The 22,317-nt window shown below is 43.4% G+C and overlaps 9 protein-coding genes across 9 annotated transcripts; 6 read left to right on the plus strand and 3 right to left on the minus strand.

Moving 5' to 3' along the window:
* Positions 1-41: 41 nt before the first annotated feature.
* On the plus strand, positions 42-1,040 carry BMT2 (25S rRNA (adenine2142-N1)-methyltransferase; the record flags this gene model as incomplete). The annotated part of the gene is made up of 1 exon (XM_002555677.1): positions 42-1,040. The coding sequence occupies one exon, from the start codon at positions 42-44 to the stop codon at positions 1,038-1,040; it is 999 nt and encodes a 332-aa protein (XP_002555723.1).
* Positions 1,041-1,292: 252 nt separating this feature from the next.
* On the plus strand, positions 1,293-9,896 carry KLTH0G15884g (RasGAP domain-containing protein; the record flags this gene model as incomplete). The annotated part of the gene is made up of 1 exon (XM_002555678.1): positions 1,293-9,896. One exon carries the CDS (start codon positions 1,293-1,295, stop codon positions 9,894-9,896), a length of 8,604 nt encoding a protein of 2,867 aa, XP_002555724.1.
* Positions 9,897-9,965: 69 nt separating this feature from the next.
* REX4 (putative 3'-5' exonuclease) lies at positions 9,966-10,802 on the minus strand (the record flags this gene model as incomplete). The annotated part of the gene is made up of 1 exon (XM_002555679.1): positions 9,966-10,802. One exon carries the CDS (start codon positions 10,800-10,802, stop codon positions 9,966-9,968), a length of 837 nt encoding a protein of 278 aa, XP_002555725.1.
* A 402-nt stretch (positions 10,803-11,204) lies between these two features.
* AVO1 (Avo1p) lies at positions 11,205-14,414 on the plus strand (the record flags this gene model as incomplete). Its single annotated transcript, XM_002555680.1, has 1 exon — positions 11,205-14,414. One exon carries the CDS (start codon positions 11,205-11,207, stop codon positions 14,412-14,414), a length of 3,210 nt encoding a protein of 1,069 aa, XP_002555726.1.
* Positions 14,415-14,478: 64 nt separating this feature from the next.
* ATG42 (carboxypeptidase C) lies at positions 14,479-15,969 on the minus strand (the record flags this gene model as incomplete). The annotated part of the gene is made up of 1 exon (XM_002555681.1): positions 14,479-15,969. One exon carries the CDS (start codon positions 15,967-15,969, stop codon positions 14,479-14,481), a length of 1,491 nt encoding a protein of 496 aa, XP_002555727.1.
* A 428-nt stretch (positions 15,970-16,397) lies between these two features.
* On the plus strand, positions 16,398-16,607 carry ATP19 (F1F0 ATP synthase subunit k; the record flags this gene model as incomplete). The annotated part of the gene is made up of 1 exon (XM_002555682.1): positions 16,398-16,607. The coding sequence occupies one exon, from the start codon at positions 16,398-16,400 to the stop codon at positions 16,605-16,607; it is 210 nt and encodes a 69-aa protein (XP_002555728.1).
* Positions 16,608-16,805: 198 nt separating this feature from the next.
* Positions 16,806-17,690, minus strand: BRX1 (ribosome biogenesis protein BRX1; the record flags this gene model as incomplete). The annotated part of the gene is made up of 1 exon (XM_002555683.1): positions 16,806-17,690. The coding sequence occupies one exon, from the start codon at positions 17,688-17,690 to the stop codon at positions 16,806-16,808; it is 885 nt and encodes a 294-aa protein (XP_002555729.1).
* A 219-nt stretch (positions 17,691-17,909) lies between these two features.
* On the plus strand, positions 17,910-20,246 carry MDM20 (Mdm20p; the record flags this gene model as incomplete). The annotated part of the gene is made up of 1 exon (XM_002555684.1): positions 17,910-20,246. One exon carries the CDS (start codon positions 17,910-17,912, stop codon positions 20,244-20,246), a length of 2,337 nt encoding a protein of 778 aa, XP_002555730.1.
* A 166-nt stretch (positions 20,247-20,412) lies between these two features.
* On the plus strand, positions 20,413-22,242 carry MNN2 (alpha-1,2-mannosyltransferase MNN2; the record flags this gene model as incomplete). Its single annotated transcript, XM_002555685.1, has 1 exon — positions 20,413-22,242. The coding sequence occupies one exon, from the start codon at positions 20,413-20,415 to the stop codon at positions 22,240-22,242; it is 1,830 nt and encodes a 609-aa protein (XP_002555731.1).
* Between the last annotated feature and the right edge of the window lie 75 nt (positions 22,243-22,317).

Genomic DNA, 22,317 nt, shown 5'->3' on the forward strand with positions numbered 1-22,317 from the left:
CACTGTGACAGAAACCACAAGCTTCAGGTCATCTTACAGTTATGTTATCGAGGAGACGGAAGACAGTAACAGGAAAGCTAATTGTCGAACGGCCACCCGCTATCAAACCTTCGAAAGCTCGCCGTATTATCCGGAGATTTCATCTGTTGATCAATAAAAGGAGGATAATATGCAATAAGATAGGCATTAAGCTATTAGAGGGAGACGAAAGCACTAACTCCGAGCGCATCTCAGAAAAACTCCGACTTAATGACACTCAGAGCTTTTACGATGAGGGCTGGAATGCCCAAAACCCCTCGTCCGAATATGAGGCCCAAATGCTTAAGATTCAACGCCTAGACGACGACATCCAGCTCTTTCGGATCCTTGGATATATCATGTCTGAAATCCATCAACGTGGAGGTCTTCAAAACTACCAATTGGCGAGCTCGATGGGACAAGACCGGAATCGTGGGGGTGACTCATCTAAAATATTGATGAACTGGTTCAAGACCATTCGGACCCCGGGACATCAGTACCGCGCGTTAGAGATTGGCTCCTTAAGTGCTGAGAATGCGATTTCGACATCTGGCGTTTTTGACCCCGTGATACGCATTGATCTTAATTCCAGCGACCCAGCAAAAATTAAGCGCCAAGACTTTATGAAGCGTCCACTGCCACCTTCAGATGCTGAAAAATTTGACCTGATCTCTTGTTCTCTTGTTCTCAACTTTGTACCGACTCCTCAACTTCGTGGTGCCATGCTCCATAGGTTTCAACACTTTCTTCGACTAGATGTCGAGAAAACATACATTTTTCTCGTCCTTCCGCTTCCGTGTGTTTCTAACTCGAGGTATATGAGCAAAACCCTCTTGTGTGACATAATGGAGTATCTTGGCTATAAACAAAGCCACGCTCACGAGTCCTCAAAAATAATTTACATGCTATTCCAGCGCTCATTTGGCCAAAAGGTGCATGAGGAACAAGTGGTCCGGGAATTTTCTAAGAAAGTTCTTATTAGAGATAAAGCTAACATGAATAACTTTAGTATAGTACTGTGACCAATAGCGGCTATTTACGAAGACATGTCTACTCATGTGACTGATCACGTTTCATTGAAAGTCTCGTGTATAAGTACAAAAACAGAAAAGTTTTGCCTCCAAGGGGCGTTTGTTCCGGGTTTATTCAAACTACATCATCAACAAGCCGCATCATAATAAGCTTCAGCTGAAGGTCGTGAACACAGTCCTGAGGTTGGCATTGCGGTCAAATATACAAAGCTATTTTGGCACTCGGGCTCTAAACTGTACCAAATGAGCGCCTCTTTAGCGAGGTTCACCTATGAACTGATTTTCAACATACTCCCGGTAAAGTCGGGCGGCAATGGCACAGGAGAAGTGGAAAGCGACCCATTTTTCAATAATTGCCGAACATTGCTATTCAATCTGTCTACTACTTACAGTGTCGAGTTTGCCATCGAAGAAACACTCCGTCTGATAGAAGTTATTACCAAACAACAGAAGACCTCCGCGCTGTCGGAAAAAGCTCTTATCTCACTTTTAGTACTGTTGCGACTACTTAGCGATATCGCCGAAACGTGCTGGAAGGATGAGGATATCAGGCAAATGCCACAAGCGCACAACTACCTCGACCAGGAGGAAAACATTTCTAAAAGCGTTGCTGGGTTCTCCACGCAGAGGCTATGTTTCCATAACGCACGTCCCAAGGCCGTTAGTTCTGCCACCGCCCAGAAATTCATAAAGGCGCTAAGTCGGTTAAAGCTTAGCTTTGGCACAGCGCGGCTTTCAAAGAGAAACTCCTCTTCCCAGTACAACCCTCAGAATTCTCCGGTATCTTCAAGCAAAAACGATGCCATTTTTGCTGATCAGGAACAGCCGATTCTATTCAAAGCTGTTGGAACCAACGTTGAGTACCTTTGCTGCTTTGCGTCGGCGGCAAACCCCAACGAGTTTTCAGAGTTCATAACCTCCACAATCATTAATCCATTAGCATCAAATCATAGAGCTAGTGAGGGAGACGCTACCCAATATTTAGAGCTATTCTCATCCTATTACATCACACCCTCGAACCTTCCCAGATTCTTGCAAACTACATCTAAGATTTTGGACCACCTAAAGAAAACCGCCTATCAAGAGCCTATGCTGATGTACTCTTCGCAGGCCCTAATGACATGGGTCTTATCTCGGCCTAATGAATACGTGGCGGTGATGAATGATATAAAAGATTCAAAGGACGAAAACACTCATGCGGTTTGCAAATGCACATCAAATCTCTTCGACGAAATGCACTCAAATTTCAATGTCTCCTATCTGCTCACAATTACGGCCAGCTCCAATGCAGCAATCGCAGAGTATAAAAACTCTCCTTCTTCTTCAGACGTCCCTTCCCCCGTTTCATCCTCTGGAAACTCATCTTATTTTTCCCCAGATCCTATAGGCACGAAGAGGTCTCGCGCGGACTCGGATTCAACAAATAGCTGCCTAAGTGCTGATTATCTAAATTTTTCAGCGATGATGGGAATTTTATTCCAGGGGGAAGAGGCTGCCAATTTAGCAATCTTAAGATTCCTGATTGTAATGCTTCTCTTTCAACCTGGAATATTTGAGGAAATGAATCTCATAAGCTTCAAACATATTCCTGATGAACAAAATACAAGCAATGATGAAAGCTTATGCAGATCAAACACTGAGGAAGAAAAGCGAAAACCACAATCTCAGCTTTCAAAGCTAAGACAGTCCAACCATAGGAAACTCCAGACTCTAAAATTTCCATCTTTTACTTCTGGAAGTAAGAAAGTGAAATTTTTGAGCACCCTTATTAAAAACATTAATGGGTCTCAGATTGTTTCTGACACTTCTCTTTTGGACACTTTGAGATCACTTGTAGTGTTGTTTCGTATCGCATCTGCCATTCACCTGGCTGATACTGAATCACCAATCGTTTCCTTCTCTCGACGTCTGCTGTTTGTTGTTGGCGATTCCCTTCAACTTTGCGAGGCATCCCAGGGTAAAAAGAACCCTGTTATAGCAAGATGCCTCGCGCGAAACCCAACATCTCATACCAGACTTCATATTGCATTTTTCGCGCCTGCGTTGATACTCGATCCTACTTCGTTCATCACACGACTCACACAGTTTACGCAAAACAAGCATAGTGGTTTCAAACACTTACGGACTCTCACTGAAGGCTTCAAAATGTTTTTCAGAATACCGAACATTCCAAAGCTCTATTTAGAAACCGTTTTAAGATCAACTGATTTTTTCAAAAAAACGCTAGTTGAGATGTCTGACGTGATTTTGGCGGCTTCGCAATACTTCTCAGATAATATGTCTTCTATTGTTGAAGGGGTTTTAAACGGATCAATGAAAAACGACTTTGAGGAATCCATCTACCCCTCCATTCCCACAGCGGCTCTTCATCCACAAATATTAAGAAACAGCCCCAATAAAGGTGACGCGCTTAGCACTACTTCATCCTCATCAGTGTCTTCAGGCGCAAGCTCCCATGGCGAAAAAAGAAGCAATTCCAAAGGCGCAGGCGATAAGCCGGAAATTTTGGCGCCCCATGCAAGAAGGGCTTCTGGTTCGTCATTCACTGCATCAAGCAGAAGCTCAAAACCTTCTTCTTCGGAAGGAGAAAAGCCAATGCATGGTGTCCGTTCTCAACTTGAGAACCTGCATAAGAATGTCAAGTCCCCTTTGAGATTTTCTCGGTCAAGGGAGCCCTCAAATGAATCACTGCATCCAACCCCTTTACAGACGACAAACTTCAAAGCATCAAGCGATACGCCCCCTATTGTTACTCATAACTTAACCTTTACAGACCTCGCGGACGCTCGAGTTACATTGGTCAATATAATATCGGTGTACAGGAGGATGATCCAGTATTACTTCGTGAGTCTAGATGGAGCCGAGCCAACCAAAGTTAGCGAAGATTACAGCTTGTTGATTAAGCCACTCTTTGTGGGCCTAATAGATGACCAACCCGCGGTACAAGAAACTGCAAAATCATTTGCAGCAATAATTGCCCTCTACGCTCTCAAACTTGAAAATGACAAAAGCTGCGAGCAAATGCAGCTAGTGCTGTATAAAGGCGCGGCGTACCTGGTAACACTAATCTCTACGACTCTTTTCAATCTCAACTTGAGCGACTCAAAACGGGAACAACTACTGGATGTTGTTTTGAAGTACTTGGATGTTCGCCTTCGACTAAAGTCATGCTTGGACAGAGAAACCCTTCAAAAAATCGAGGGTGACACCTTTAAACTGTTGCATGGAGCCATAGGCCGAGCCTTGTTTGCTTCTCTGTACTCTCATGAGCCTAGGATTCATGTTTTACTGAAGGCGTGCTTCAAGAACTTTTTAAGAGAGCTGGACTCTCACGACAAAATGATGGGAAACACTCAGGAAACAGAGAAGTATAATAAAAACTTCTTCTACTCTATGTGCAAAGACAACTATGTGTCCAGTGGAGCAGTGGCTTTTCAACGCCGGTTAAGGAGTGATATTTTGAAATATGTTGAATTTCCTGACAAAATGTTATTTGATACATTGAACTTAATGTATAATCAATGGGTGGCATTTGGACAGAGAAGTCATTTAAATTCTACGGAAGCTAGTCACTTCCGAAACTTGGCCGGTATAATTGCAGCCAGTTGCGGAGTTTTTCTCACTATTGATTCTCAAGTACTGAAAGAATCTCCATACATTGCAAACATGCAACAAGAGGTGAGCGAGCTTGTTGACTATTTCCTTTCGATGCAATGTCTTTGGTTGAATGACTCGGACCTTCTCACACGTGAAAATTCTAAAGATATCATTAGCACAGAGCTTCATCCTTTGGCGTTCAAGTTGCTGTTTAAAAATTTGAAAAAGAGGGTCGACGATCTAGAGGACCTTGATCTCACCATTTCCGAGAATGATTCATCCTTCCTCCTCTTGGAGCAGGTAATTTTAATTCTACGAACAATGCTAGAGCGAGAAGATTCAAAAGGTGAACTCATTTTGGTTTCTCTCGAGATTTTGTCTTTGGTTAATCAACTTTTTAAGATAGTGGGAGACATTAATCATGAGTCTACTAGGTACTACAAAGCAATCATCCATCTTTCCAAAATGTTGAGATCTTTTGAGAACACAGAGAAAAGCATCTGTATTTCAGGCTATCTGTTGATCAAAAACAGGTGGTTGCAGCTGGCGATATCATGGTTCAAGTCAACAATTTTCAAAGAGTTTGATTTGGAAAACTTAGCGCGCCCTCACCGCGAAATGGATCTCAAAAGAAGGGACATAGACTACCTGTACATCGATACCTCCATTGAATCATCCAAGGCCTTGGCTTACATTACTAAAGACCTAATGTTAGAGGTTCCTTTGTCAATATCAGAAAGTGAACTCAAAAGATCCAAGGCTGTGACTTTTGGAAACTACTTCAGCATTATGCTGAAGGGCCTGGAAAGAAGTTCATGTGTTGAAAATTATCCAACCACACTGCGACACAAGATTGGGGTCCTGAACGATAACATCATAACTTCATTAACAAACCTCTTGAATGCAAATGTTGACGTTGGTTTGAAGTACGCACTACCCATCGGATATTCTAAAAACCAAAGCATCAAAGTCGCGTTTCTCAAAGTTTTTGTTAAAATTATTTCCAATTTTGACATTCATAAGGTAAAGTTTTCTGCCTACAAGAATAAACTAATCGAAGAATTTGTGGAAGAGTCCCTGAAAAATCCTCGGTTTATATCTCTGGCAGCAAGGATTTGCCCGGCGAATGACATTGATGCTCTGTCTAGCAGCATGCTTACCGTATTTGAAGTCAAAAACGCCGCACACATTATTGTCGTCGAATTGATCAAAGACGAAATTCAGAATGCATCTCGTTATGCAGACGTGTTAAGGAGAAATAGCTGCGCAACGAGAGCTTTATCTATGTTTTCAAGATTAAAAGGTAGTGACTATCTGGCAAAAACTCTCAAACCCGTTTTAGAGGGTATCATCAACAAAGGGGAATCTTTTGAAATAGAAAAGCTATCGCCAGATGACCCGGACGCAGAGAGGAACGCTCAGCTTTTCACCAAATATCTCGAAATGCTTATTGACTCTATTGTTAATTCCATATCATCCTTTCCACCTGAGTTTTTTATTCTTTGTCAAACAATCTACCTAAGTGTGAGAAACAAGTTCCCGGGTTACGAGAAGGTTGCAGTTGGGTCTTTCATATTTTTGAGATTTTTTTGCCCAGCCTTGGTGAGCCCGGATGCCGAAAACATTGTTGACATCGTGACTCCTCCACAAAAGAGATCTTTTGTCATAATGGCCAAAGTTGTTCAAAATATTGCAAACGGCTCGATAAATTCTATGAAATGGCCGTTGCTCAATTCGAGATCTTCGTTTCTCCACGAATGCAGTGAGAAAGTTTCAAAGTACCTGACCGAAATTGCTAATCCCACGCGCGTCATTACGACTAGAGTTTCGTCCGAAAGAAAGGTCACAGTGAGTGAGTTCAACTACCTCCACAGATACATATACCAGCACGGGTTGGAGATTAGGGGTGAAGTAATTGCTGGAATAAAGTCTAACGAGGATTTTAATACGATGAAGAGGGTATCTGCTTTCACAGATAACCTTCTTTCAGCTCTCGGTCAACCACGCATGGAATTTAGAAACGAAATTCCACCCTTTATTAGAGACAAAATGGATCAATATCCTGAACTTTATGATTTTATGTCAAGGCATTCACTTAGGACATTTGACTTTAAAGATGATTTTCCATTTATTAACGAGGCAGTGTCCTCAGAAGGTCTACCAATAATTATATTCACTTATAAATTGCTCCAGAAGCAGACCTGCGATACAGAAGCATTGACTTATCGAACGTTTCAAGTTTACTCCAAGGTGTGGGCGTCAAAACACTACTTTGTAGTTGATTGTACAGGATTCGACGTTCATGCAGCTGATGATAAGAAGCTTCTGACATTCTTCTTCAACCTAATACCCGACGAGGCTGCTAAAAATTGCGCAAGATTTTACTATCATAACATGACAGAAGACTTTTTGAAGATGTGGTTGCCCATTTTCAAAGCTCATAATCCTTATTTGATACCGTACAATACTCCACATGATTTTATCAATAGTGACTCAAATTCAGATACGATCAAGAGCCTGAAGCTTACTCCTTTCTCCAATGAAGTTTACACTGACGTAAGAGTAACTTTACATGATGTCTCGCTATATGATCCTGCCAGGGAACGCTTTACTCCTGTGACATTGAAAATCGGCAACAAATACGTTCAAATGATATCTGAGACTCCTTACCGCTTTAAAGTTACCGGTATTGATGAGGTGGTTGAAATTAATTTTAATAACGTGTATGAAGTGGCGAGCGTTGCATCCACAACTGTGTCATTTGAAACCGGAGTGCCCTCAGAATTCACTATAAATTTTGATGATGGATCAAAACTTGTGTTTTGCAGCTCAAAATATCTTGAGATCATCAAAATTTTTTATTACGCTCAGGCTCGAATAGAGGAAGAGTATGATAGTCCTAACTCCGAAAACACCAAACAGTCACACAATCCTCACAATGATGAAAAAGAGACACAAGAAATTTTGGGGAGTTTATTGTTAGTGATATACGCTGGATTTTGCAGCGATGATGAGAATGTCAAAAACATTTCATACAACGTCCTCGCTGCAACCCAAGAGTCCTTCGGTTTAGATTTTGGTTGCAAGCTTCGTGTTTCCCCTGAAGTGCATGTCCCGCATGATACATCAGCTTTCTGTGACTCTCTTCTCACGGGCCTTGCGAAAACTGCACCCGAGCTGTCTCTTGTGGTGTGGAAAGCAGTTTTGGAGGGGCTCTCGGATATTTTTGAAGTTCATCATGTCCCACATGTTATCAATAGTTTGACACCATGGGTTGGAAACCTCTACAAGTATGTGTATCTGGCAGATGATGAAAAAGGTCCAGAAAATGTCTCCTACATCATTAGGACCTTAATCAGCCTCAGTGTGAGGGATTCGCGGCTAATTATGATTTATAGCCAGTGTATCTGGTCTACGCTCATCCTTGAAGCAGACTTGGTGAGCGTCATTGTCGATGAGATAGTCAATCACTCCATTGACAGAGACTCAGAAGGAGCGGACTGGAAAAACGTCATTGCCCTCTTAACAAGGGTTTCAACTGTTGAGGTTTGCAGCGAAGTTGTGAACAGGATACTCAAGGTGACCCGATCTTTCCTACCGTCCTTAAAGATGGAATCTTCTACTAACAGTTGGTCGGAGTTGATAATTTTAGTGAATATCGGAGTTGCGCTATTCTTTGACTCACTTCTTCTTGCACAACTTTACTTACCGGAGGTTCTTTACATTGTTTCGCTGCTTATTGACGTCGGTCCTTCAGAAATGAGGCTTTCGCTGCATAAATTATTAATGAACGTTTGCCAATCTTTATCTACAAATGAGTTCCTGCCGGCTGACAAAAGAAAAACTTTGGATGAGATCGAAGAAACCTTTTCAAGACATAAAATGAGATTTATGTCTGGGTTCAGCCAAGATAAAGGACGCATTTTACAGAGCTTTAGTGCGTCGTCCTTCTTGAGTAAGTTCACTACTTTAGAGCACTTCATCAGCAACATTACCTTACTGATGGACTGTTCTTCAGAGAAGGACTGTGCACAATGGAAAGCGAAGTATAACAAATATGTCATGGACGCAGTTTTCAATGTTGATTCATTCTTGTCTGCTCGCGCGACTATGATTATCGGGATAATAGGCCAACAAGGTATTTCAGAATCTTTGTGTCAAAGTCTTCTGCTGCAGACCATTAAGACTATTGCAGAACCTTACATCAATGATGAGCAGCTTTTTTTCGTCATATCACATGCCTTCACTTACAGTAAGGTTGTGCTCGGATTATCGCCCTCATCGCCATTGTTGAAGCAGCTTTTTTGGTTGGCGACTACTTTTGCACAATCTCCTAACACCATATTCTATCACGGCGGACTCCTTTTCATGGCAAACTCTGTGAAGCGCATATGTTCTGATAGAAGCCTGGGGGGCGGAGAACCTTTCCCCCAGCTACTCATCAGTAGCAGGCGTTTTGCTGATGCACTCTTTGCCGAACTTGAAGCTATGGTCGCTGTGCAGTGGACCGTTCAAAATTTTCCTCATATCGTATTAAATTTGGTGAGCAAGGGTATGCTGGTGCCTCATATAAAGACGACGGCGGTGGACTGCTTAAAATTGTTTTTGACGTTGAGCTACAAAGACTTGTCATATGGCCCAAGTGAAGATTTCATGTGCTACCTTCTATTTTTTTACCTGGTTTCTAGGCCCTCAAAACTCAGCGCATCATTAGAAGAACTGCAGGTCGAGCACAAAGTGGTTTATCTTGATGAACAGAACTTTGTTATCGAGAGCCTGCTAGAATGGCTTCAGTCTGGTTCCGAAGTCTCTTTGATAGCACTCTACCAAGCCTCTGTTTACTTTGCATCTGGTGGGTCTGATGAATTAAGCAAGCTTAGATATCTGCTTCTTGTGGAGCGCTTGGTTCAAAGCCGACCTAAAAAGGTTATCCAAATATATTCTCTGATCCGCAACGAACTAAAACGGATTTCAACATTGGATGTTCAGTCCGAATTCCGTCAACTGGTTTTCTCTATAGCGCAAACGCTTGTAAAGGAGAAGGAGTACATGAACTGCGAGCAGCACCTAATCAAAACTAATGAGCTTTTAAAGTCAAGAAACCTTAGTGGCATTCGGATGATAGAGTTTCCCTTTCCCAACTCAGACTCCATGTCTGGCATTAGGACCAATCCTTACGCGATTTACGAGAGGAAAAAGCTTAGCGTCAAAATCATGTCTCGAATGCTCAGCTCGAGCGAGGATATTTGAAGCGAATAATCGTATACATGACTTTTGTAATATACACTACTTCCTAGGTGCGAAGTTCCGTAATTTCATCTATTTTTTAGTTCCAAACTTGATTTGATGTAACCTTTCGAACTCTTTCCGGTCAGATTTGTAGATAAGCATGGTAGCTCTAGCATCTTCAATGGGCGAGTGCTCGGCTCCCTGGATGTCAATTCCAAGAATTTCTTTTGCTAGTTTTTTCAAGCTAGGTGTTTTCCCCCCAGCGTATTGCTTCCTGAATGGAAGGTGTCTAGAGGTGTCTCTGATAGCTGATCGTGGATGGGAGAGAAAAAGCGATTGCAAATCGTGCGCCACTGAATGCCCGACTAAAATTCTGTTTTCGAGAGTTTTTGCAACTTTTGCTTGTGCAACAGAGAAAGGAACCGCCTCTTTCATGTCCTGGGGTCGTACCCCACTAACCCACGTTCTCCAGTCTGTTACTTTTTCCTGTGGCTTCACAAAGACATCAAGGACAACGTGCCCGAAGTAGTTCACCACTGTTGCTCTCGCGAGTGCCGAGTCCTTACCTTCAGGTCCAACCCCTACAAACTCACAATCTATGGCAACATACTTTCCAATTTCTGAAGCTCTGTTGATACTTCTCGCTGCCGCGTCGGCCTCGAGGGTTTCTTCGAGCTCTGCCGCTAGTGGTTTGGACTTTTCTGTCTGGTTAACTTGAAGCTTTCTCTCTTTAATTTTCTCTATTTCGTGGTTCATTGAATGAACCATCCCCATAATGTTTTTTTTGCCCTTAGGACCCTTCTTGTTATTGGCGGTGCTGTTCGAAATAACATCTTTTCGTTTCGTGGTCTTCGAAACTTTGCCTTTTGAAGGCTTATGCACTTTTTGCGTCTCTTGCAACTTCAGCCAGTTGGATGAAAGTACCATTTTAGTTTAAGAATATAATGCAAGCTTTGAGGCCTTTATATGCGTAAATGGCGCTGCCGCCTGTGCCACTCTGTGGTGGAGTGAAAAATTACCGCTAGGAAAAAACACTTTTCTCAGAAAAAAGCGTCTTGAGGCCTGAGGAATAACTCGGTGAGCCTGCTCTAATCGGCCCTTGGTGTTTGTTTATTTGTGCAGAACAGTGGTCTGGAGGTGCATCGAAATAGATGAGCGGTGCTAGCGAAGTTTTAGTGAGCTCATCGCCGAGAAATTTCATGATACCTCTGTACGAAAATCATATTGAAGAAACAACTTTCTTCTCTCATAAACAAATGATAAGGTAAACATGAGGCTTATTGTAAGGAAGGGAATTTTTGAGCTGTGCCATGGCCTAATTCATACCTAATGGACGTGGTGAAATCTATCAATCGGCTTCGTGCTTCATTTATCACGAACTCAGATGACGAAGACCAAGCAAGAAGGGTTATTCAACCATTTACGAACAATGTGGAAACCGCATTGCCAGCGAGCATAGAAGATATTTATCGCACTCATAGCGGGGAGAACTTACTTACTGTTCTAGAATCACCCCCCATTTCTAGAGATTACATGGATCGGATCACTTCCCTTCAAAAAACTAGGTTTGACAGAACATCTGCAGTAACAGGCAGTACAAAAACAAAGGCGCTGACTAGAGATTCGAGTCGTGACCTTGATCTTTCCATTAAGAATTCTGATAAAGAAACCACGGTTTCAGCCACTACATCGCGAGCTGAACCTGCAAACACCCTTAAGCCAACAACATCAAGGGGAACTTCTGTGGGCAATAACTCGCTAAAAAAAAGCGGCCCAGCTCTCCCCAAAAGCGCTACTCCAAAAGCTGAATTCGGTGACTCCCGGGGGAGCGAAACAAAAGTCAAAAGGAAAAAGCTGTTGTCAAAAATCTTCAAGGGACACGGTCACGACAACGGCAGCAGATCATCGGCGATACAAGAGACTAAGCCCACTGATCGCAACAAAAATAAGGCAGGAACCAGCTTTTATGACTCAGCTTTTTACTACGATGAAATTTTAGAGGAGGATGATGATGATGACGATGATGATGATGATGATGATGCGGAGCGGAATGATGAGTTTTTCCTCAGCGGACTATCTACTAGTCCAGAAAATGGATCAGGAAAGCCTAACAAAACTTCAAAGCTTGCGAATTTCCCTCGCTATGCCCAAAACGTTCTCTCGGCGCCTGATATAAAGAGTAATGCGATACACACACATAACGAAGGGAAAAGTTCCAGCTCTCTTCACAATAGAGACGAAATTCGGAGTACTCCAAGCAGAGCAGAAGCTTCAGACTTAGACTCATACATGAATGAGGATGATCTGAAGGGGCTTGATCTTGAAAGTGATAAATTGAGCGATCTACAGACTGATGAACCAACGAATAGAGCTCAATCTTCCGCTCGCAGTGGAGAGAGTGGTACTGCTACTTCAACATCTGATGAGAGCAACTACGACTTCTCAGACAAGTCATCTTATGGAAGGTCTTTACTTGGTTCGGACCTTCAGAAAATCGAAAATACAGGCTATGCACGGGAAGATGATGCAGGTAGTTCCGCTGTTGATGATTCCATATTAGCTGATGACCTTATGCATTTAGATTCAATGCCAGGTCATTCTGTTCCGCAATCGCAAACGTTTAAGCTTCTCTCTGTCGGTCAGCCTTCGACATTTATGAATGATAGGCCTCGAATACGGCCGGATGATGAGAGATTAAGAGGCGACGGAAATAATTTTCCAAACCGCAATACAACAACAGGCAGTGCGAGTAGCAAGCGCAACGTTATAGCCCACAGCTTAACCGGTAGTATCACTAAAGCGAAGCCTTCGCCTCAAGGCTCTTCCAATGAGACCTGCCAAGGCAGCCAGGTCAGGGTGACAAGTAGACATAGAAGGACAGCAAGCGAACCTAAAATTGCAGGGCGCATGCCTCGCTCATCCGCCGAGCCCTTAGTGTTCAACAAAGTTGAGCTAAATAAACCGGGCGAAGGCTGTTCTTCCCAGCTAACGAATATGTTGAACAAAAAAAAGAGCCAAGCCTCAAACCCCCTATCATATTTTGGTTTTGTTTCTGGGGACAAGGTTACAACTTCTGAATCGACGACTCTACACGCATACATCCAAGATTCAAGAGAATTCAAAAAAAAACCGTTTATTTTAAATGTCAGAAAATCTGCGTCCGTCTTTGAAGTGATCGGGTTTCTCTTGTACCAGTATCAGACTAAAAAAAAACCTGAGGCCGACGTCGACAGCTCTAACTCAGGGGAGTTAGAGAATCCTAATGATTATGTTTTGAAGATTGTCGACGAAGACGGCGAGCCTTTCGAAGACAATTTTGGTACAATAGATCGCAAGAAAAAAATAGGCGCGCTCTTTGACAATGAGGTTGTGCTATGCAGAGCCAAAAATGAGGAGGAAAAGGAAAGAAATGAGCTCGACACACCTCTTCCATATTGTCAAGAAACCGATTGTACTGGGGAAGAGGGCCTGGTAAGTAAATCTGTGACGGAACCTGGAATAAAGCAGTTAAGCTACTACAAACCGATTTTGAATGTCACAGAAAATCCTGCCGATACCGAAGAAGACGTGTTAGCCGACGTAAAAATATTTTTGTATCCCAACGTCAATCCGGAGTTTAATTACACGAAGATCAAGGCTCCTCTGTCAACGTCTCTCAATGATGTTCTTTTACGGTATTGCAAGATGAAATCAATGAATCCATTGGATTATGCTTTAAAAATAAGTGGCAAGCGGCTCATCGCGGACCTGGAAAGCAGTGTTGGAGAGTTAGATGGCAATTATAAGCTTGAACTCATTACTAAGAAGGAAATTAAGGCACTTGGACTTAAAAGCATGAAAAAATCCACGCTCGGGAAACCCACTCTTCCAACAATTCAAAGCGCTGACCTGACCCCAGTCACATTGGACAACAGGGAGCGCTATCTAGCAGCGGTAAGCTCTATTAATCCGCAAATTACTGATACTAATGACGGAGATAGCAAAAAGTCAGGATTGATACCAGTCAAGAAAGCTGCACATTCTAGGCACAAGCGAAACAAAATCTTACAAAATGGTGAATCAAACGCAGGACCGGCTGGGTTTTTTAAACTCAAAAATTCATCAAAATCGTCTCTCCGCAACAGTAATCAAGCATATCAGCCCTCTTTCTCTGATAACTCTGGATTGAACTTAGATACCAGTTATAAAGACATCTTTGCCGGCGCTTATTACAAATACAGAGTTTGGAGAAGACAACAGATGTCTTTCATTAACAAACACGAAAGGACATTGGCTATAGACGGTGACTATATCTACCTTATTCCTCCAGAAGATGGCTATAACTGGCATCATGAAAGTACCAAAACGAAATGCTTTCACATGAGTCAAGTGGTGTTTATTGAAAGGTCGAAACGCATTCCGGAATATTTCAAGATGTTTGTAAACAGACCCTCTGGGTTGAAGAGATACTACTTCGAAGCAGTGAATGCGGCTGAGTGTACAGAATTAGTGACCCGCATCCAAAAACTAGTTTCTGCCTACAAAATGAATCATAAGTAAATATTTGATAGTTTTGGTTCTTGTCTTTGGAGAGCGCACGCGCTAAATATATAGGCGGGCCTATTTAGTATCCGAGCGAGTAATCACCAGATATCCACCTGTTGACCATTTCCAAACTTGCCTCTGGCTGGTTGTAGGGAACCATATGGCCTGCACCAAATACACGAAGAAATGTGAAAGATGAATAACTCTTAACTTGGCCGAGTGTCTCCCCCGAGTCCTCAGATTTCCAAGGACGTAGAGGCAACACAGAATATTGCTCCTTATGCTTCCATTCAAGCTCATCAGACCAAGCTAAATTTCCAAGCCAGTTGCAAATAAAGTCTTTGTCACCTGCATAAAGCAGTACCGGAATGTCTCTGTTGACAAGTTCCGCCACATATTGTTGGAAGGGGCGGTTGTTGTCACCAGTCAGCAAGAACGCCAAACCCACCTCGTTGCTACAGCCTGTAAAGTTTGATACATCAGAGCCCAATGCCACCTGCACCTCTGGTTGATTGAGATAGTCTTCAACGTAGCTCAGGCCAGCATAGCATAGCCCGCCCTCCTCTGTCTCACAAGGAGAGCGTATGTCATAAACGTTCAGGCCTGTTTTAGTGTAAGCACTCATGGCCATATTCTCACAGTATGCGCCAGCTGCAATACAAGCGAACGTGGAACTAGAGGAGTAGCATGCATTGTTCAAAGCTCTGCAGCGAGGCATTTGGTTTCTCATTTTGGCGCATTCTTCCTCAGTTATCACGGCTTTGTAACCACCCCTGCCACACGCCATGGGCTCATAGTAGTCATACTGGACTAAAGAATCTGTTATCCCGTTGCCAATCATGATGGAGGTGAGATTGAAGGTTTTGTCAGATTCATGAACGACAGCGATTTGATGGGCAATCTCTGGGATGTAATGGCCAGCGTATGATTCACCTGCAATATGGAAGTCGTTAGATCTAAACTGTGGGAACTCTTGGAAAAACAACTCCAAGAATATGAACACATCCTTTCCTGCTGCGTTAGTGGAGGCAACTCTCTCGTCACCATAGGAAAAACCAACGCCTAAGGGCTGCTCCAAGAATATGACAGTAGCATTGTTATTCCAGGAGTACGGATTGCGAACGGGCTTTAGCTCAGGGCCGACGGAAGAGGGGCCAAGTTCGAAAAATAACCCCGTGAAAGAAGAGCACCCTGGACCACCGTTCAGCCATAGAATAACGGGGTCATTGAGTGGGTCGTTTCTGGATTCAAATGCCCAGTAAAAGAAGTGTTTGGAATCCTCGTAGTCCAGATACCCCGAGTACTGCTTGACAGAATCGACACCCAGCTTCGAAGGGTCCACTCTCTTTACCCTCATCGAGTAGGTGTCATCAAGCTCAGACTTTATCGTGACGAACTCGTCCAGACTTTCACGCACATTTTTGATAGACTGCACGGTATTTTTTGGGACTCTCAAGCCTTTCCATAAGTGCGCAAGGTCGCTTTCTAGGCCTAGCCCCTCCAGTAGCGAGAAAGCGCTAGCAATGGATGACAAGCCGAGCAGTGAGTAAGCCGCTGAGGATAATTTCATCGAAGGGCTGTTGAAGCTTTCTTCAACCTCAAGTAGTACAAGATCAGGTTGCTTCGAAAAGTGTATACCAATGTCTAGACAAGAGAGAACTGTCCTGGTCCCTCAAGGGTTATCTTTGTGTGTTCGTACGACACTATTGATGCACTGGTAAACGAACATGATTATAAAATTACACCAAAATGCGCACCAACAGGCTCATTCAAGGGCTATCACCGGATGCCACTACATGTCGGTTTTGCTGTAGACTTTATTTCTGTAAAAGTGGCGTTCTTTGTTTCCTCACTTCTCCCTGTCTCTCTATTGGTCCATCTTGCTTTGTTCACGAGACCGACCTTTGACATCAAAAAATTTGCCTCGAGAAGTTCAATTATAGATATACCTACTCTTCTAATCCAATATCCATACGAAGAACTATTCTAAAGTCGAAAATGGGCGCCGCTTACAATATCTTGGGTAAAACTGTTCAGCCACACCAGCTAGCCTTGGGCACGCTTGCCGCTGTGTCTTTGTTGGTCGTTCCAAACCCATTTGCATCTTCCGCCCGGAAGCAGCCTGAAATCAAGGCCAGCTCTGAAGACGAGGAGAAGTTCATTGCTGAATACCTTAAAAAGCACACCGCAACCGCTGAGAAGCACTAAGAAATGGAAACAGGACGTGTTTATATCAAATATTCGTTTTTACAGTAAATATAATGAGCATGAGAACTCGAGGAATCTTTGCTTGGCCACCGCTAGGCAGGCCGATGGCGTTAAATTGACTAATATACACGATATGCAGACGGTCGGTAAGTTTAATTTTGTATATTGACGCGGTTCTCAGGCCAGTTTAAGCTGGGCTCAGTTTTTGAACACCACATCGTTCGACAGGGGGTCTGCAGCTAGCACGTTCTCCCTTCTCTTGACCTTCCGTTGAACAGCAGCTTCGGCTCTGTTGCGCGCCTCTTCGGCGGCCTGTTGCTTCATTTGGGCCCTCACAACATTTGGTGACACGTACTGCTTGTTTTCGTAAATTTTAGGGCCGCCGAAAGAACCTTCCAGGATCAAAATCACGGTCATAACAAAACGAGGACCAATTTCGACCAAAGATATGTCCTGCTCTGCTTCGTCTTTCTCTTCGTACTCGTCCTGGTTCCTAGCTTTATGCGAGATCTCGTATGTTCTCACCCACACTTTGTCGTCGACTATGCTGAAAGACATAACATGGTCGATGAAAGGCTTGGACTTGCGGGCATGAGGAGGCACGCCAAAGTTGTGTATGAACAGCTCTTTGATGAGCTTGAAATGGGGCGATGAGTCGAAACGCGCGTCAAAGGACAAAATTGGCCGTGAACCTTTCAGGCAGTTTCCTGTGAAGTTCAGCTCGTCCATAGTATGCAAGTTCTGTAGGTAGAACTTGATAGTGGGGCCGTTAGGAGGCTTCGAGAGCCATAGGTACAGATCCTGGTGCTTTCGGGCCTCAAAGAAAAGAATGTTATTGCAGTTGTATAGTTCTGCGATTTCGTTCAACTGCCCAAGGTCCTTCTTGGTGTCCAACTTAGGCTCTTTCCGGGACTGAGGCAACAAGCTGTAAAGGTCCTGGATCAAATGACGGTGCCTGTAAGTGACACCTCTAGAAGAGATCAGCAATGTGCGCTGCTTGTTCATGAACTGCTTTTCATTTTTAGAGTCACTGCCCTTAGATCTTTGGTCTTTACCGGCCAACGCCTTGTAAATGGATGACATTGTACGCTTGGTTTCAGATGAAGATGCTTGCAATGGAGAAGCTCATCGCATCGCTAGATTAACGGGCATCACTTAAAATTTTTCACATTTGAGATGAACTAGTATAAAGTGACTTGGGCTTTCAGAGCTTCAGATATCACCAACAGCTTGACACCCGCCCAACAACTACGGCTTTATAAACTATCGACCGCTTTAGGTGGTGAGGAACATCATAGAGTAATGGAGTCTACAGGAGATGAAATCTATAAACTTTTGAGTCGCGGAAATTTTAAGCAGGCGCTGCAATTGGTAGCAAAACTGTCAACTCAGTATCCATCTGCAAGCTATCCGAAGGTTTTGACTCAATACGTCAAATTCCGTCAGAACAAGCAGAAGTTTGACTTCTTTACTGGACTAGAGCCCCTTCTCAAGGCAAAATCACCGCCGAGCGATTCGCGGACCTTGAGTTTGTTACACACATTTCTTTTGGAGCTCGGTCGCTTTGATGAAGTTTTGAATGTGTACGGTGCTGCCATGCAGAAGTACCCAAATTTTGAAACCGGCTCTAACTGGTTTTCAAGAGCCATTGAAGATATGAACTTAAGGCATATGGTTCAGTCTTCTTTTCAACTACGTAGGCTCTCTAATGACCTCCGCACACTACAATTTTGGAACGCGATGGCTTCCGTCGCACTCACAAAGCTTCACGGCGAGTCACTTTCAGAACGGGAACGAGAGCTAAATGCAGCTTTGAGTTTCAAATCTGTCTCTTCGCTCGCGCCTTTCCAATCTGACCAAGAAACTATTGTTTTTTGTCATGTGTGCGAGCAGTTTGATAACAAATCGCGCGAAATTGTGGACACGCTACTCCCCAGTTTCTTGAAAGGAGGCAAAGACTTCTCGGTTGACCTTTACCTTAAAAACTTCTTGATTAAACATCTGAAGGTTTTAAACGACAATGAAAATATGTTCAAGTGCTGTAAGCTATTGCTGGAATACCTGGATGATTTTGAAATATTGTCCCACCTGGTGGCAAGCGCTAGAGCACTAAACGTTTCTAAAGAAGAAGTCAGGAAGCACTTGCAAGTCCGAGACTCTAGAAATCATCGCTTGGCACATTTGGAGCTAGATGTAATTTATTCACAAAGCATCTCTGATGAAACGCTTCGTTTCTACCTTGAACGCTACCACGATAAGCCTTGCTGTGTTCCGGACCTGTCCTTTTACAGGAAGAGTATTCCAGATGGTTTAATTGAGCGCGGCATGACGCAGCTTCCCGATAGCTTAATGCACGAGTGCAACGCTATAAAGCTAACACAAGCTACTAGCCCTGACCTCTTTTTGGAACTCTTCAAGAAGTACAAGCAAACGTTGCGCAAGAAACCAAAGACAGACTACTCTCCCTGTTCAAGCTTCGTTCTTAAAATTGTGGAGTCCCTGATCAATGACAAAAACGTTAATCTATCTAATGTTGTGACCAGTGTGCTCATCTTAGAGAGTTACCAAGATGAAGATCCCCACAATTTTGATACACGCATTTGGTTGGTTGTGCTGTATAATTACCTCGGCTGTCCCACCATAGCGTACAATCACTACAAGGAGCTACACGTCAAAAACCTTCAGAACGACACTTTGGATCATATAGTGGCTTCTAGGTTCTCGTCATTGTTACCATTCAAAGACCATCCTTTTGTTGAACAGCTGTCGAGTGGTGATAAAGTTTATGAATCTTTGATCAACCTTCCTCAATTTATCCGCATTTCATTTGAGAAAAAGAGCTATAGTAAGATTCTTGGCATGCTGGAACTGAATGATAAGCTCAACAGGTCATCGGCGAGATGGAGCAAAATTGGTGAACAGCTGCAACACGCACGTCTTTTTAACGATAAACGCGGAGAGTTGTTGGCCAAGTTACATGAATCTTGGCGGCACTTTTGCTTGTACAACGTGAACGCAAGCGGTGAGAAATGCGTAAAATCTCTTCACCTAAGTGATAACAGAGACTTTGCGGTTCTAGGCTCACTCCGTGACTCTTGCACAACAGTCACTGGGTACATGGACCAGGATGAGGGCGCAATTTTAGCTGGATGTCTCCAAGAAATGATGATTGAGTTTTTCAGCATGGGAGAACGCGACCCCACTATCGACAAGCTGTTGGACATCAGAAATTACACTGCCAGCATGACTGCGACCGAAAGATGGGCCTTTGAAACAATTCGTCTTTTGTACCAACATTCCCCAGATCAAGGCCAGGCAGCCCTCGCTGAGCAAATCAAGGCAATGCCTAAATTGAGTTCACAAGGCTGGCTCCTTACTCACGACTACAACTGCCAACTAGTCACACTCAAAACCTTGGACAATTTGAAGCGGATTAAAAACCAGGAATGCAAGAAATCAATTAAAACTCAATTACGTGGTCTGAGAGATTCATGTAAGGACGTTTTTCAAAGCTATATCGCAGAAATTTCCAGTTGCGAACCGAACACAGAAATACTGAACGCTCTGGGATACGCAGACGCAGAGCACCACATTGCGAAGGGTGTTCTGGCTGTTCTAAAAAGCTCTTGTAACTTGTGAATATAGAAGGTCCTGGACTCGTTCGTATCTAATTACATACGGTAGTACTATTTTTGCATTATTGAATTGTGTTCACATACTCAATTTAATAGCATAAGCAGAGGATAGCAGGGCGATTTGAAGTCTTTTGATCGTTTTTCTGGCCACTTTTTAGATCTTATTGGCCATGGTTCTCCTTACCAAGCGGTTCAATAAGATATTCAGGTTTTCCTTGGTAGCGGCTTTGTGCTGCCTGATATTTGTACTGTCAACAAGGTACATTGACCAGGACCTTTCATCGCTAGAATACGTGCGTTACCTGCAAAACTACCACGAAACGTACTCTGGTAATGGGAACAAAGTCGAGCCGGAAGTGGAAACCCCACCTGCTCCAGCCGCGAATGACAAGATAAAGTCCCCATCTGGCGGCCCCGTTCTGTCGGCTCAAGATCAAAAGCGGAGGCAGGCTCTGCAGGAGTTCTACAAACAGGTTTTCAAGAACTTAAGACAGCACTCTCCAACAGGCAGCTCTTCGCGCCAGTACGATGAGAAATGCCAACTCAATGGGGACATCGGAGCAAGGGCGAACGACTATAATAGCTGGTCAAAACTCACTAGCAAGAACCTGGGTAACTGTTTGAAACTGTCTAACAAGGAGAAGACGATGCTCAAAGAAACACACTACGATTTTGTGGAGAGCCTGAAATCTTTGGTTTTGCCAAAGGGGACTTACAAGGGAGATGGTATTGTTACCGTAGGGGGAGGTAAGTTTTCGATGCTTTCCTTTCTGATAATCAAGACTCTGAGAAATTTAGGGACACACTTGCCGGTTGAAGTTTTCATTCCGCCAAATGACGAGGGCGAAGAAGAATTTTGCAACACTCTTTTGCCCAAGTACAACGCGAAGTGTATCTATATCTCAGACGTTTTGCCCGAGGATATCATCGAAAATTTTGACTTCAAAGGTTATCAATTCAAATCTATATCCATCATCGCTTCGAGTTTCGAAAACCTTCTCTTACTTGACGCAGACAACTTCCCAATAAAGGCACTGGACAACATTTTTGAAGAGGAGCCCTACAAAAGCACAGGCATGGTATTATGGCCCGATTTTTGGAGACGTACCACAAATCCTGCATACTACGAGATTGCTGACATCGCAGTTAACTACAAGAAAAGGGTTCGTAACTGCATGGACGATATCACGCCTCCCCAAGCCTACACTAAAGACATGAAAAACCTAGAAAATGTTCCACTGCACGACCTCGAAGGGACCATTCCCGATGTTTCCACGGAATCAGGGCAATTAATGATTAGAAAGTCACGTCACCTGCCTACGATCTTGTTGTCATTATACTATAACGTCAATGGACCTACTTGGTACTACCCTATCTTCTCGCAGAAAGCTTCGGGCGAGGGAGACAAGGAAACTTTCATTGCGGCAGCCAACTTCTACGGTTTACCATTTTATCAAGTCAAATCAGTCACCGCTGTGGACGGCTACCACCAGCCAGATAACAAGGGCTTCCGCGGCGTTGCCATGCTTCAACATGACTTCGTTCAGGACTACAGCCGTTACAAGTGGGCGAAGAGCGACATTGAAAACAAATACGCCGGAAAGGTACCCCAGTTCATCAAGCAGGACACTTCTTACTCCCCTGATGCCATGTACAAAACATACTTCGAGCCTGAAGACCTCAAGGAAGTGGATATTATGTTTGTGCATTCTAACCTACCAAAATTCGATCCTTATACTTTATGGAATGATAAAGACCTTATCGTTGATGGCAAGCACATTCGCTCCTACACTAACTTACGACGCCTTAACAATTATGATCTTGAACTCGAAAACTTCAAGGTTTTCAAGGAGTATCTATGCGTCAGTAGAACCAAATTCAAGTACCTGGATGACAGCCTCCAGGGTGACGAGAGGCAGTGGAAAAGCATGTGTGGTTATATCAAGGAAAGGCTGAACTTCCTGGACCAAACCCACTCAGATGCAATTAACGCATCTTAATCTTCAATTCTTTTAAACTCATTTTACAACGCTGTATATTCATCACGTACGAAACCTTTTAGTGTTAGGCAGCTT

Source organism: Lachancea thermotolerans (genome assembly GCF_000142805.1).
Source record: "Lachancea thermotolerans CBS 6340 chromosome G complete sequence".
NCBI classification, from domain to species: domain Eukaryota; kingdom Fungi; phylum Ascomycota; class Saccharomycetes; order Saccharomycetales; family Saccharomycetaceae; genus Lachancea; species Lachancea thermotolerans.